Here is a 15,786-nt window from a genome sequence, read left to right as displayed (position 1 = left end):
AGTCACTGAAAATTAAATAATACCTCACAGGACTCATACAAAAAAATCAGGACTCTGTGGAAAATACTTGTTTTTCTGCAGCACCCAGATGCAACTAATGAATTAACAGTTCCAGAATACCGCCATGGTTACCAGATACTATTTGGGATCTGGCACTGGGTTGTGTTGAGTTGTCCTTTAACAGCAAGTGAGGTGGCCTTGGATAAGGTCCCTGGGGGCTCACTTGCTCCTAGACGAATGAGTACAAGTTGCACAGAGGAGCACTGTGCCAAGGCAGTTGGGTCTGTCCTCCACAGGATTTGTGCTTGGAACTAGAGAGAGGGAGAGATCACAGGGGTCATGTAGCTGGTTTATCTCCTTTGATCTTAGTAGGTCCAGCTATTTTGTGAAGTTGGAAGGAATTAACAGATAATTCAGGTTAATCACTTGAGATGTACAACATAACAACTTTTTCACATAGCATGTGATTTATTGCTACACATTCACGTATACATTGCTGTGGCAACCGCTGCTTTCAGTGGGGTGCATGTGAGACCACAGGCTTGAAATGCTGATTTTTTTTAGTTTCTTTGAAGGATTTTCAGAATGTGTCCTTTCTCACCTGCCCTCCATTTCCACTTCAATGTGGCTGTACTTCTAGCAGATATATATAGGATATTTTAATGTCTTGCTTTTCTAGTTTCATTTTCTACTGTTCTACCTTCTACTGGTCTAGTGTTTGTTGTAATTAAGTGAGAGCTTCAGACACATGCTTGATATTTATAGTAAGCTTGATACACCATTCCTTACATATTGAAACAGAAACTGGAAAAATTTATAATTTTGTTGGATTTTACATAGAGACAGACCCGGAGTCTACCACTGTTAAAGGTAACTCCAGCTTGCATGGCAGGTTGTACATGCAGTGGATCAGTTGTCACAGCAGTTGTGGTAACCCCTGTGGTTCTAGAGTCCTGAGTGACTCCTGAGCAGCTCAGGTGCCTGTCCCCTGCAGTGGCTGTGTCGTGTCACCAGCAGCACAGCTGCAGCTCAGGGGCTGCTGTCCGACCCAGACCCTCACTGCATGAGGAGACAGGACTTAACAAAAGTAACGTGCAAATTCTGCAAAGTCCAGAAGCACTGGGTTATTTTTGGTCTCAGGGACTCCGGTCAACTACATGCCAATTATCAGGGTATTCTGGAATCCTGGTGGAGCCACTGTAACCTCCCATTTATGAATCAGTCCAAAAGATTCACTTCTGCTTGGCTGCCCAGTATTTGTGGTGTGTGTCCTGTAGTTCTTATGGAAGTAACTGATCTGAGACTTAGGAGGAGAGGAGCACCCATGTCCTGTATAATGTGGAATTGAGCACAAAGCTCTCTAAAAAGGGAATTTATTTATTTTTTTTCCAGTTTCATATTTTCTTCCTATGATTTTCATTTTCCTTATTTCATATGCTTTTCGCTTACAACACCTTTGTATTTTACAGTTGTAACATACTCTGGTTTGTTGTAGTTTTTTTTCTGTTATCTCATTCCTTTCTTATTCTCTCTGTTTTTCATTTTCAGTTTTTAGGAAGGGACAGTGTTCTAGTTCACTCTCTTGGTCGGAATACTTTTTCACCATATGGAAAGTGTAAAACATGCAGTACAGTACTGTTTTTCCAGTTATTTATTCCTGTGGTAATCAAGTTTGTGCCTGCAGTTTCTTTATGCTATATTATGCACAGAATGCATTTTATGATCTACATTATAAACACAGAGTTTGCAGAGGGTGCAGTGATACCTAAGCACCTAACACCAGACCTCCTACTCATTGAATTTTCAGATTAAAAAAAGCAGAATTTTGGGGGTTGAATGTGATATGTGATTCTGCCTCATCAGTGTTTATTCAAGGTCAAATGCTGTATTATAAACAACATTTAAGTTTTTAACATCAAAACAATATTATCACTAAATTACAGTGTTTGCTTTTGTTGCTGTCTTACATTGAATTGTTTAACATTTGATTAGGAATAATAGAAATATTTTGAACAGCTCAAGGGCTGGATTAGCAGTAGTGAGATTTGGGAGAAAGTGTTGTTCTCAGTGTGGCTCTATGCTGGAAGATGTGTTTCTCCTCTCCTCACTTTTCAACTCATCTTCACTGCCTCAAGTCTAATTAATCAATCATTATGTGGGTGAGGTTATTTCTATACAAACAGCAGAGATATCCACAAAGATCTGTTCTTGCCAATTTAAATGAAGCATTACTTCTGCAGAAGCATGAGTCTGGCTGCCTCCCAAGTACCTGGACTAAAAAAGAAATAGCAGCATTTATTATTATTTTAATTACAGAACTGACAGACTCAAGCCAGTGGGAGAGGAGAAAAAGGCAACAGCAGGAAATGTGTTGGCTGTTTCTAACCTAAGCAAGAGAGGAAGAGATACAAGGAAATGACCAAAAAACCCAAAGCAAACCAAATCAAACCAAAACGACAAAAACCCACACCACAACCCAAACCAAACAAACTAACAAACCCCACATTTTTTCCTTACCCTACAAGAAGTAGGATATAGTGCAGTTGTGATGTCAAGTTTTCCTCACCATCACCCATAAAATCACAGATTAGCATGTATTGAACAGATACGAGCTAACTGGTTCAGTTTGTGAGCTGTATGCAAATATGTATTAGACCTCTTCATGTGTAGCATATGGTTGAGCTTTGAGTGAGCTCAAAAACTTCTACTACTAGATAACCTCAAGACCAACTGAGCATATGTAGTAGATTGTGTTATCTTGCAGTTAATATGTAGGGATTTAAAAGTAGGTACAGTTTTAACTGTATGAGAAACTGTAATAATGGTGGAGATTTCAGCCTTAGCACTACTAACTCCTTTGCCAGAAAGTCTGATAAAGTTTACATCCACTCTGAACCTGCATTTGGACATTCCAAAGAGGGCAGCACACCCCTTTGGCCGAGGAGCCATATTTTTTTTCAAAATACTTTTGTATTTAATGACAGGTGATACTTTTGATTGAAAAGTGGTAGCCATTAATTGGAGCTGCAACAGTAACAAGAGAAATGTAAGCTTTGGAGTTAATAGAAATCAACCTAGCTTAGAAAGCTCACACAGAGAGCCAAGGGGCAAATGCAAGCAGAAACCTAACTAAGTCATTATATCTACAAAAATAATGAGAACTTGGTTCTTCTCACAGCTAGTGTGACTCCTCTTGGCTCCAGACCAGAAATTCTAAAAGTCACTGGCAGGCACCACAAATAAATGTGTTTTTCAGGTAAAAATTGTTAAGTAGGTGCACTTAAAATCCATTGCCTGTAACATAAAGCAAAGGCCTCTGACTTTCTGAAACAAGAAATAACTTGGGATAAGTGTTTGGAAATGTGGTTCATCTTCCTGCTACTCTGGATTTCTCACTGCTTTGAGTAAGCTCAAAAACTTCTGCTACTAGATAACCTCGAGACCAACTGAGCCAGGTGAATCATTGCTCTGAAAAAGGAACTTGCACAAGAGGCATATCTGATTCCACTTTTGCTTGTTCCGTTCCCCTACTTATTTTTCACAGAGTGCACCATACTACTAGTGAACCATCCTGCTCAAATATACTTGGGAAAAGCATTCTGTCTCAGTCTAACTTCGAATCTGAACTGACTTCTAGTTTTTCAGATTTGGGTTTACTTCTCACTGACGTGGTAACTGCTGGTGCTAAACCCTGCTACAAGAGTCAGAGTTTGGATGCCCCATTAGTTGCCTGAGTCACCATGGAGTGGACTCATTAGCATGTACTGTATGTGATCAGCTGTTTGCTCCTATTGCATTTCAACTTTGGAATAAAATCAGAACATGACCTAAGATATTTCCATAATTATTTTCTTCTATTACCCCTCATTCCTCTTTTTCCATATTAAACCTGTCACAGCCAATGTGCATGACATACATCATCCATCCATGAGTGGAATGCTAAATATCTCATTACAATTCCTGTGGGATGTATACTCCTTAGTGTGGATTTCAGAGACCCTTCACGAGAAATATCTAAAAGTCTGATGCCATGAAAAGGTTTCTGAATTTACAGATTGTGATGGACACTTGGTTTAAGGAGTGAGCAAAGTAAATGGCTGGCTGGCTGTTTCATTGAGATATACATAGTGGTAAGGAAGCAAATTGTAAATGTGAGATGTATTGTTTACCAGCAGTAGCTCTTGGCAAGAGAAATGGATCTATTTACAATAACAAATTAAAGGAGCTGTTCTGGGTCAGACTCAATTTACAGCCAGTTTCCAACTGTTGTCAGCAGCAGCAGTCTGAAGAATGGACAATAAGAACACAATAAACACAATTAAAGCTCCTCTCATACAACTGCCAGGCTAAAAGTATTCCTTTTGTTCAGAGGCCCTTGATTAATTTTTTTTCTGTGCATTTTTCTCATTTTCTATATCCTGCAATACTGCAGGATACTGCATTTACTGTATTGTGCAGGAGAGAATAAGATTTTCCTTATGTTGTCTTCATACATGCAATTATTTGGTAGCTTTCTTCAGTAATTACCTCTTGCAGCTGAAGAACTTAGAGAATTCAGTCAATCCTTGTATAGAGACAATCTCTCCTTGCCCTTCTTTGTATTTTTTCTAACAGATCTTTTTAGAAGTTAGGGGACAAGAAGCACTCAGATTAGAAACACAGATTATTCAAACTGCTTGTGCCCATGGACTTCCACATGCTTTCTTTGTTAATTCTCAGAATTCCTAGCATCTGTTTACTCTGGAAGCAAAGAACTGAGTAACATTTTCATGGACCCACTGTAACAGAGGAAATAAGAATTTAATAGGCAGGAAATTGGGTAGAAAAGAGCCTGAAGCTGCCCTTGATAACCCACAGAGTCTGTTTCTTTTCTTCCATATGCCTGCAGGACAATGTCTTCAAAAGTTGCCTGTTGGCAGGTATCTTTCACATAGTACTACAGAAAAAAAAAGAACAGAAACTTGCAGAAGGAAAGTGTAATTGTAAGGGAAAACTCTTCTGTAGCAGGAGATCACAGCGAGGGTGACAGTGACAAGGCTTCACTTGTGTCACAAAGGAAATAAGATCTAGGGATGTGGGGTCTGAAAATCTGGATGCAGTGACCATATTGTAGATGTTTCTATGAATATGACAGGTGAACAAGTAAAAGTCTCCTTGCAGTGAAAACCCACAAGTAGGAGTAGACCTGTAGCCCTCTGAGGAAATTACCAAAACACTTCCAAGACACAAAGTCACATAGATCCATCACTGAGTGGCATGACACAGAAACACAATTTATAATGTTTGTGGCAATATAAAGTGAAGCTTTAACTGTGCTGCCCTCTTCTGTGTAGCAGATAAGAAAAAATAACAAAGATTTTTTTAATCTATCTTTTCTTACACAGAGAAGTGAGAAGTGGTGGGGACCAGAATTAAAACATAGCTGCCCTTTTGCTTTCAGTGATAAAGTCTGGTCTTGTTTCCCTGGTGGGGAAAAACATTTCCTTTTGATTTCAACAAATTAAAGCTTGAAGCAGGGACAAAAACTCACAGCCACTGAGGAGAATAATGAATTAGAATTAGAAAGGCTTTCTACTTCTTTGTAAAACCAGTGCAGAATTTATGGTGTCTTTTCCTGTTGTGATGCCATGGAATCGTTAATGTAAAGTGTATAGGAATTTAGATATGAGAGATGTTATTATCTATTCCAGGAGAAACTCAGAATTTGTCCAGTTGGAATGTGCTGAGTTTTGCAAATTCCACATTTGCACCACAGCAATAATAGGTATCTCTGCTTCATTTAAATGTTTCCTTTCCTGCTTTGCTCTGCTGCTACACAAGATATTCTGAAGAAGACCTCAAAAATTCTTATTTACTGCAATCAAATAAATGGTCTTATTTTCACTTTAAATTGTCAAAGTACTTTCAGATTTTATTATTGAAAAAAAAGTAATAATAATTAGGATAACCAAAATATGCTTCATTATCTACCACTTCCTCAAAAAAAAAAATAAATTATCACAATCTAGGCTCATGATAATGTGCTTACAGAGAGTAAGCACAAGCATAGACTAAGGAAATAGAATGATATGAAGTGTGTTCCTTATATAATGAGGGTTATAGACAGTAGACTTGAAAAATACTTTTTTATGAAAGCAAATGCAGATCTTAATTTCAAAGCCATCCCTGACTAGAAGAAGTTGAATCAAAACTCCAGTACTCAAAGTCTCTCAATCCTGAAGATAAAACTGCAAAATCCTGACGCATATCAAGGACGTTCTATACCCAAAGCAGTTACAGTGAAGCAAGTAAGAAATATCTTTATTTCTTCATTCATCTTATTCCTCCCTCAAGAAACTTCCCCACATCTAGTGAATGCTAGGATACTGAAATCTTTGGCAAGGCAGTGGCATGCTGAGTTGCTGATCACACTGGGGAAGTGCCAGGGAATTATTGCTCAGCTCTCAATCTCTCCATGCCTCATGCTTGAGGGCAGAGTTCCCTGTCAGAGCTTTCTTTGACAGGCATATTACAATGTAAATCTTTGGGCCTTAGGCATTTTAAGGGGACTTTCTTAATTTTCCAAATAATCAAAGTTATTTACATTGAAAGGACTCAGTGATCATCCCATTATCTGGTGGTAAGGAAATTAATCAAAGGGATTGCATTTAATGGCAGTTTTCCCTGTTTACAGTTTTGGGAATGAGATCAGAATCAGGCCTTGACAGTCTTTTCCCTTCTCTACACTTAGTCACAGCAGAAATTAACATGAACCAGGCAAACACTTCCTTGGCATCAGACTCTCACGTCAAAAGCATCAAGTCTGTCATTGCAGTGCCTGCTCACTCATCCAGGGCTGTCGGGGGAAATGGTCTTTATTCAACAATTAATGTCAAAAAGAATATGATGAATACAGTAAATTGCTTTTCTGAAAAGCCTCTTCCTTTTAACACTCACCTCTTCTTTCATAATCTTTACCAATGAAAGGGTTATATATTTGCATAACTCCTCTGCTCAACCACTTCAACACCACCAGAATCATTCAGATGACTCTACAGCCTTCTAAGGTAACAGCAGCATGTAGCTAGGCAACAAAAAGAATATAGTATTTTCAGGAAGGAGGACTTTTCTAGATGATCTCATACAGATGCAGTTCTTTTTTCACCTTATAAGAAGAAAATTGTTCATTGGAGAAATGAGTCTGTCATCCTGTCACCGTCAAGTCATATTGCTCTATAGGCTTCCCTTGATTAGCTGGAAAAGAAAACAGCAGTGCATTGTGTACTGTTCCCATTCATTTCTCCATAGCTATTACATATTTGTAAGGTTTTTTTACAAAGACTAAAACCCACAAACAATTTGATGGCAGATTTCATTAACCATCATCCTAATTAAAATTGAATGCTTCAATAATTACCAAGTCAGCTGAAATAAATTGTATCTCAGATCAGCTGAAACAGTGTCAGCTTTAAAAAAGAGATATTGTGAGTGGAAAAGGCATCCTGTACATACAGTCCATCACTATGTGTAGGGAGAGAGCTGTTGTGAATGGTGAACACTGGTTTTATGTGTGTGAAGGGATTAATTGAAGTGCAAGCAGAAAAACTGATGTGATCCAGCAGGTAGGGTGTAGGCATCGATGCCTTGGTGCCCTGAAGGGTGATGAACCAGGCAAATAGACAATGGTGGAGCTGCCAGGCCAGCTTCTGGCCTTTTTGTGGACTCTTTTCAGCCTCGATAGGCAGCAGGAGCTCTGGGATGTTCTTCCCTTGTTTCTCATCTGGGTTTGTGCTGACCAGGTGTCGGGACAGCTGCTGACCCATGTGAAATCGTAGCACCATCTGCTGGGTTGCTGTTATCAGCCTCTGAGCCACACCAGGATTCACCATCTCAGCTTATGAGTTCTACAATCCCCTGTTTCCCTGATTCTCCTATATTCCCTTTTCTACATCTCGTTGATTTTACAATTTGTCTCTACATGCAAAAAAGTATTGAACTTGCAGAGATTTCAAATTTTGTTTGCCAGTTTGGGTGCAGCAGGGCAGCCTGCGTGTCTGGGAGAGGCTGATTATTATTGCTGGCAGGAGGCCCATGGGCGCTTGGAAAAATCTGTCCTGCAACACAGCAGTCCTGCTTAAGCTGCCCGTGCTTGTGGAAGCACATGCTCTGTGCACTGCAGTTGCTGTGACAAGTATGTTTTCTGGTACAGACCTGAATGTAGCCAACAAGAGACATTACATCACAGTCTTGGCAGCTTTCATATATGTCTTTCCTCTTTAATCCAGAGCCTGTTCTATGGGATGGCTTCCATTCTTCCCAGCTGGACCACAGCACAACTCACACCACATTGTCTCTTTCATCTTGTCATTCTTTGTGGTAAAGCAGGAGTTGCCCACTTAGGCATGCAAGCAAAAAAAAAGGCACAATTTATTTGTAGATAGTGAAAGATTCAAGAAATTTTTAAGAGGATGAAGACTGGATTACAGTAAAATGTCAGAGAAAGTTACACCATCTTCCTAACATTCATAGCAGAGTGACTGCAGTTTAAAGGATTAGTAGAATATGCTGCAGATCCTAAACCAGTGCAATACATTCACTGATGTGTATAAAATTTGCATCCAAGCTATAGTGTTTATTTATCCAGCCATAAAATGCAGAAAACTACTAATTATATGACTTGGTAATTGCATGAGTACATCTCCCGTGAAGTGTTTAATCTACAGACAAACTGAAACAAAACCACAAATGGCACGCACACTTAAAGAAAGGCAGTTATGATTGAGGTTAAAGCTGATACATTTTTTACTTTTTGTTTGAAAAATAAATTAACTGTCAACTGTTTTACAGTTTCTTCTTACCAACAATTCTCTTCTTACTAAAAAAAATAAATGTGACGAAAGTTAATCACTTCCATGCTAAAAATATAATTCAGAGTATAACTTCAATTAAAGCTGTAGGTTTGCAGGATCAGAGCTGATCAGATTGTGAGTTTGAAGAGAAAAGGGAATAAATTTTTTAAATAACAGCTTCTGTTTCAAGCTCGTAGTCAATTTCGTCATTAGTAAGAATCATTAATCAACTAGAATTTATAGGTCCTTTGCACTGACTCCATTTCAAAAAATAATGTCTGAAATCCATTGTTTTAAAAATAAGTCAGTACCAGTTTGAAGAGAAACAATTTATGTCACTCATTGCTAATTATTTTCTATCTACCTCAGAAGTAATGGTGTTTTTTAAAATGTTGGCTGCAGTGTTAATGAAACTATTTTATGATTTTCAGTAATAAACTGGTTTTCTTCTATTAAAACTGTTAGGGAAAAAAATGGAATTTATTGGCATGTATTGTTTTTCAGCAAGCATTTCAGACTGCATGGATGATTTATTTGTCACTTTGCAAGCTAAATAAAAAGTATTGTTTAGATACCTTCATAGTCCTCAGACAGAGCATGTGCCAGCTCTTCCATTAGCAAAAATGTAAAGAAATGAAGCTGCCAAGGCATTCTGGGGTTATGCAAACTCTTGACAATCTACTGAGGTTATTTTGGTCAAAGCTATGTGTGACACATCTGATGGGAATCCAGATGAAACTAATTTGGGAAAATTAAGAAAAAAAGGGCTATGATAAACCATAATCTCCAAGTTACATCAAAATAATGGGGAGTTTGGCAGTGATGACTTGCCAGTTGCTTGGATCTTCCTGCTTGGCTCAAAGCCACCACAGCTGCTGCCTGAGCTCTTTGGCCACTGCACTTATGATCTGGCAAGGCGTGCATCTCCCTTCATTAATTTAAATCATTAGTTTTACATAGGTACTTGTCCTGATCCTCCTGCTGTTTGTGACTTACCTGTAGTGGGACAGCAAAGGCTTTCTCTTTATCTGCAGCAGAACAAGGGCAGCACTGGGGTGGGTTGTGTAAATCCAGCAAGAGAGGGAAAAGGGGGGACACGCTGTGGCCACACCTTAGCTACAGGCCTTATATGGGAATCTTCCCTTCAGGCAACCAGCTTGTGGGGAACAAGGAAACCAGAGGGATGGGAGATGCTTAGGATACAGTAATGGGAGATCACTTATTTTCCTTGCAATTTGGAGAACAAAGTCTCCTACACTGGGGAGGCTGCCTGTTCTCCATGTTGCCGCAGACCAAGGCTGGACACATCCCCCAGAGAGAGGCAGCACAGTGAAGTGTTGTAAGACCCTGCCATTTCTTTCTCTTTCTATTCCTGTGCCTTCTCAAAGCTCCTAGGCAGCAGCTGCTCCCCATTGCCATGTTGTATTTGTTACACAGGATTGCTGGAAATTAACTTCTGCCCTGTTCTCTTCCTCCAGCTGAGCTAATGGCGGGAACCACAGACTATTTTAAATTCTGTGCTAAAGAGGACAGCTTTGGCATCTGAAGCTTGCATGTGCTGCAACAAGATGCTGAAAAGCAGCAAAACTGATGAGACAACTGGTAAGTTACTCAGCAATCTTGATGAGTGTGTGAAATGAAGCTGGGAGAGCAGGGTTTCCAACCAACCAACCAGGTTGTTTTCATCACTGTGGACAGGGCTGCCCCTTTGGTCCACAAAGGAAAGTTCAGGAATGCAGAGCACATGCTGCAGGGTGCAAAAGCTCTTTACAGGTAGGACAACAAAGAAGAAATGTATTAATTGAAAGTAAGAAATACGTAAGGTTACAGAATGTGATAGCATGTCTTCTGCAACTACTGAAGTGTGTTGGACAAAATGAGGGCTCTTTACTATTTATATGTTTTGTAAAAATATGTATTTTTATCATTTTGTGGAATGAAAAAAGTTTTATGTCATTTCTTTTAAGTGTTGCTGGGAAATGGTTGTGAGACGTACTAACAGACTTAAACACACAAATAACAGCCTCAGCCTTCCCTGGTTTTATTCTCTTTGCTGATACTTAGCTTTCCACAGTAACATTTGAAAGATTTTGCTATAAACTTTTGTTTAGGAAAAAAAGTTGACTCTCCCCCTTGTTCAGTCTGTATTTATGCCAAACAGCACCTTTTGTAAAGGAAGGGAGAGTGATATAGTTGCCTGCTTGACAGGAGAGAGAGAAATTTTTTAACAGCTATAAAAAAAATAAATTGTAAAACAGGTAGTCTATAAATCAAAACTCCAGAGGGAGATCCTTATCAAACCACTTCACTGATGTAAATAAACACATCAATCTTAAGCATGGCTAGAAGACTGAAATAACAGTTCCTGATACATAGCTCCAGCCAAGGAGCACAAGAAATAATGTCACTGAAGTGTGAGGCTCTTCCATGGGACAGTTCAGTTACATCTTTGGATACAAAGCTGCTGAGCTGTTTCCCCGCTGCTCATGAAATTAGGGGATGAACAATCTTCAAAAATTTCACATTGCTGGTATGAGGCAGCAATTATGGGAGCAGCTGGGAAAAAGTCCATTTTCTCCCAGAGAGCAGGACTGTGTGGGCAGGCCCAAGTATGTGCAGTGTGATGGAACCTGAAAGGCACAAACTGTGTTGGTCTGTGAGATCAAACAGGCCTGTTACTATAGTGCACAACACAGGCAGTTGCCCTAGGGATCTTCTGTTGCAGTATTTGCAGACTGAGAGAAGAGAATGCCATTCAGTCACCCTGTAAGGCTCTGCCCAGAGCCTAGGAATGTCAAACAGATGTCTGCTTCTGGCGTTTTTCCTGGACTTGAATGAGGCTGTTTGTATTCAACACACAACTGCTCTAAAGGGTTGTATTTTCTGATGGAATGTGTCCTATTACAAAGCATTACAGAGGCTAAATTTAAAGGTAGCTTTTTGGAAAAAGAAAGAAGTATTTGTAACAAATTAATGTTTTCTTCTCCCACTTTATCTCCATACAGCAGACACCAGCTAACGATCATTAAAAGCAGGGAATGGAAGATTTTACCTAGGACTGGTGGTACATTGGACACTTGCTGAATGACAAGCTGAGGGAGCCTGTGCAGGAGGACCTGTGATCTTCAGCATGGTAACTGTGGCTTGTCTTTACTGTTGTTTCTATGATTTCATAAATAAAATATCCACATTACTTAAAGAAACATACCAGATCTAAATGAGTTGAATTCTCCATCCCTAAGCAGCGTAAGTCAGACATTTTATTTATATCCCACAATAGAGTCCCTTTACCGAAAAGCTGTCCTCCAACTAAATACTGTAAATTTAAACAATCTAACTACATACTATTGCTTTTCTGAAAAGATAAATGGTTCAAAGTGCACACTAGGGTTACTGTGTACAATGTGCTCCACGAGGCAAGTGCCAACATCCAAATAAACTATTTAACGCTATTATTATTAGTGAAGAAAGCTAAGCAGAGGGACTGAACAAAGCATAATTTACTGATTCCTTCTGCACTGGGAGTACAGGTTGAAGCAATCTGTTGGCAGCTTAGTCATCCTTCTGTTTTCCCCATGGCACATATTTGCATTCCTTTCTTCCCCAAAATCTGGGAGTGCAAAATTCAATTCTAATTAAAAACAAAAAAAAAACAACCCAGAAAAAAAAATCAAATCAACCAAGCGTGTTGCCTACGAGCTGCCCACATGGACTTCATGCTTGAAGTTTCATTTGTGGTGCAAATGTTGGCAATGTCAGAACAAATCAGTGCAGTGATTCAACAAGAGAGGCAGAGAGAAAAGATAGTATTAACAGCTGGGTTGTTCTGCTATTTTCCCAACATTAATACCACATGAATACTGTCTTTATTTATAGTTTAATTACAATATCCAAGCAAGTGCTGGTCATTCAAAGGATGCTAAGACAGATAAGCAGATTAAGGCTGCTGTAGAGTTGGCTTTCTGTAGAAGCCCTGTGCAAACTGTGTGCCTAGTTTCTGAAACAGGGAGATTTGGATTTGCTTCTGTCCTATTTTGCTAAGTGACTTTAGACGTAACACTTGAATCACCAGTGCCTCAGGTTCCTCAGCCGCTCAACACAGACTAGACTGGATGACTAGGCTGCCATTCCCTTGGTGTTCTTAAGTTTCACTATTTTTTAAATAGCATCTGAGACCCTTCAAAAGAAAATACTACTGAAATATAAAGCACTGCCATCAAAAAGGCAAGCACAATCTACTTGTTGCAAAGTGTGTTACTTTCTAGATAACTGATGATGATGAAGGTAACATTGTATGTGTGCAGGCACCAAAATACCTGATAGGATTTCTTTAACAGATGGTTATTTTTCCATGTGATCTGTGATTAGAAATACCTTTTTTTAAGTTAAAATTAATTTTGGAATTCTGTCTTAATGAATTTTTCTATCAGTTTCTGCCAGTGACAATAGTTTTGTAAATGCCATATTGTACAGACCAGAGGCACAGCTTAGGTAATACTATTAAGTCTCAATACATTTCTCACTTAGCTGTCAGACTTTGCCAGGGAAGTTTTTCAGCAGAGGGTAGCTGGACTGTTCATACTGAAAACTATTAATTGCTCTCTTATATTGTGGCAGGTGCCATGAAAAAACACACCTCAAAGATGCTGTATTTTGTACCACAAATAATGAGTAATTAAAATTAAATAATTTTTTATACTGTTCTGAGGAGCCCTCCATATTTGGCTAATCCAAGTTCATATAATAAAACCAAGCAGATGATTTAGAAGTGCTTACACTTATTGCTAATATGTGTTACAACTTTGCACACATGAACTTACAAAAGTATTCACGTCTGAAGCTAAAACTGTATTAGCAGTCCAAAACAGTCATATGAATGTAAAGACTTTAATTGACAACTGTCTTGGTGTACCTGTAAAACTACCCTGGTGCACCAATGTGCAAAATGCACTTCCAAAATGCAGCTAATAACTAATTCTGAACAGTGAGAAACCAGTTGAAAACAGCTTGAAACAAATAGTTTTAAAGACAAGTTCTACCTATGCAATGACTAACAACATCTAACAGTAGATTTTAATTATTTTTGTAGTTCCCTATAAGCTGATTTCCCACATACTATTTTTGTATGAGTAATGAAACATTTCTTTAGGAAAATCCAAGTGATTTTATTTTGCTTACAGATATGTGTATAGTGCACTATTAGCATCACCACTTATATACAAAATGAGTTTAAATAGCAAATACCAACAACTTCCACATCAGGCAACTATGATCGAGCAGACAAACACTGATTCACCACTTCCAGCAAGTGAGAGTTTTCCAAAGCAGCTGCTACACGTTCTTTATCAGCAAGCTGTTTATTAACTGTACAGGAAAAAAACACAAGAAACTGGTCAAAACATTGGTATACAATGGCTTTGTTAAAGCATTTTACATTAAGACACATAATAACACTGTTGCCATGGTATTCGGGTAGACTGGTAATACACACTGCAGAGCTGCAGTCTGAAGTCAAACCTACCACGTTATCACAGCTGAAGCCAGCAAGCTGTTTATGCTTCAGCAGCAGGGAGCTACACATGTGCAGGTGTAATACAAAAGGAAATTTCCTGTCAGCCTCTCCCCATTTTCTGAGTCCTCCATAACCCAGGAAAATCAATAACTAGTTGTGAGCACAGGTTGCCTGAGGGGACGTACAGTACAGAACACACTTGAGTGTCATTATTACACACTCCTGTTCTGTAACATCCCCTAGAAGCTGACGCATGTGAAGTCCCAGAAACTAGACAGCTGCTCTGCAGGTGTGGAAGTCTCTCTAACTTAAAAAAAACAATATAACAACAAACCAAAAAACAAACCCACACAACAGCACTAAAAACCTTACCTGCATGTTCAGAGGCATGTGTTCCTGGTGTTATGTGAACATCCAGCTTAAAAAGCACCAAAAAAAAAAAGAAGACAATTCAATAAAACATTGGAAGCTCAAGTTCAAGTTATTTAATAATAACAATGAGGCAATAACAAAAAGAGGGGGAAAAATAACATTCTTGCCAGTAACAGTTACTGTAGATAGCAGAATAAAATGAAGTCTGAAATTACAGAATATTCTGCATTCCCATCTGCTTAAGCCCCCTTCAAACAGAAGGTGAGGCACCAGTCTGTCCCCCTCCTGAGCACTGCAGGTCACTTCCCTCCATAACCCCACTTGCCCTTGACATGACAGTCACAGAACCCTAATTCTGCATCAATGCTTCAGTCCACTGCCCTCTGTGGCTCCTGGAGTGTTTCCCTCACTCCTCATACGAAATAGGCTCTAGTTATTTCTCAGTTTAAATTAGGCAGCCTGTTATTTTTCCTTTCTTTTTATCTTTTCCAACACCACACCCCTATTTTGGTTCCAGAGCACTTCATTACTCACCTTAAACCTCTCAGGCAGAGATCTGATCAGTTTCACTTTTATGGAGAGGCCGATTAAGGTTGCCATGCTGCAGTGAGGAATGGTGGGAGTGAACTCCACTGTCACTGTGCTTTCTGCATCGTTCACCTGTTGGGAACCACACACCTCCATGTACAACACCCACTGGCTTTACCCCAGGCGAGCTGGAGGCGTTGCATGTGAAACGCAGCTTGAAGCTGTGCTTTGCCGCTTATCGTTTTATTCACTGACACCTTAACATGCTGTGTTTAGCTGCAGGAGACTCCTAAAATAAGCCTCTTTAATGTTAGAGAAGAAATAGTTGTGTTGGCCCGGCGGCAGCAGCACCTGCAGCGCGTTCGGGCCGGCAGCAGCTCCGCGCTCTCACCTTCACTCGCATCTGCTCGACGACATTCAGCTCCTCCAGGGTGAGGGGGTGCTCGGGGTCGTTAATGGAGCGAATGAGATGTGCCGGGTTAAGGAAAGCGGAGCCGCACCGACCCGCCCTGCCCAGCGGCCCCGGCCCGCCCGCCTCGGCCCGGC

The 15,786-nt window shown here is 39.6% G+C and overlaps 1 protein-coding gene across 1 annotated transcript in view; it reads right to left on the bottom strand.

The window, feature by feature from the left end:
* Window positions 1-14,094: 14,094 nt before the first annotated feature.
* The window catches only part of FAM96B (family with sequence similarity 96, member B), a 3,721-nt gene continuing 2,029 nt past the window's right edge, over window positions 14,095-15,786 (bottom strand). The window contains exons 2-5 of the mRNA XM_010006233.1: window positions 15,632-15,775; window positions 15,247-15,372; window positions 14,713-14,758; window positions 14,095-14,192 (exon numbers count right to left, since the gene is read on the bottom strand). Coding sequence (XP_010004535.1) covers window positions 14,095-14,192; window positions 14,713-14,758; window positions 15,247-15,372; window positions 15,632-15,775 — 414 coding nt within the window. The remainder of the gene's footprint in view (window positions 14,193-14,712; window positions 14,759-15,246; window positions 15,373-15,631; window positions 15,776-15,786) is intronic.

The sequence above is a fragment of the Chaetura pelagica genome, unplaced genomic scaffold, assembly GCF_000747805.2.
Source record: "Chaetura pelagica isolate M959 unplaced genomic scaffold, ChaPel_1.0 scaffold139, whole genome shotgun sequence".
NCBI classification, from domain to species: Eukaryota; Metazoa; Chordata; class Aves; order Apodiformes; family Apodidae; genus Chaetura; species Chaetura pelagica.
The sequence above is the reverse complement of the archived record's forward strand: the minus strand, read 5'-3'. Positions and strand labels throughout refer to the sequence as shown.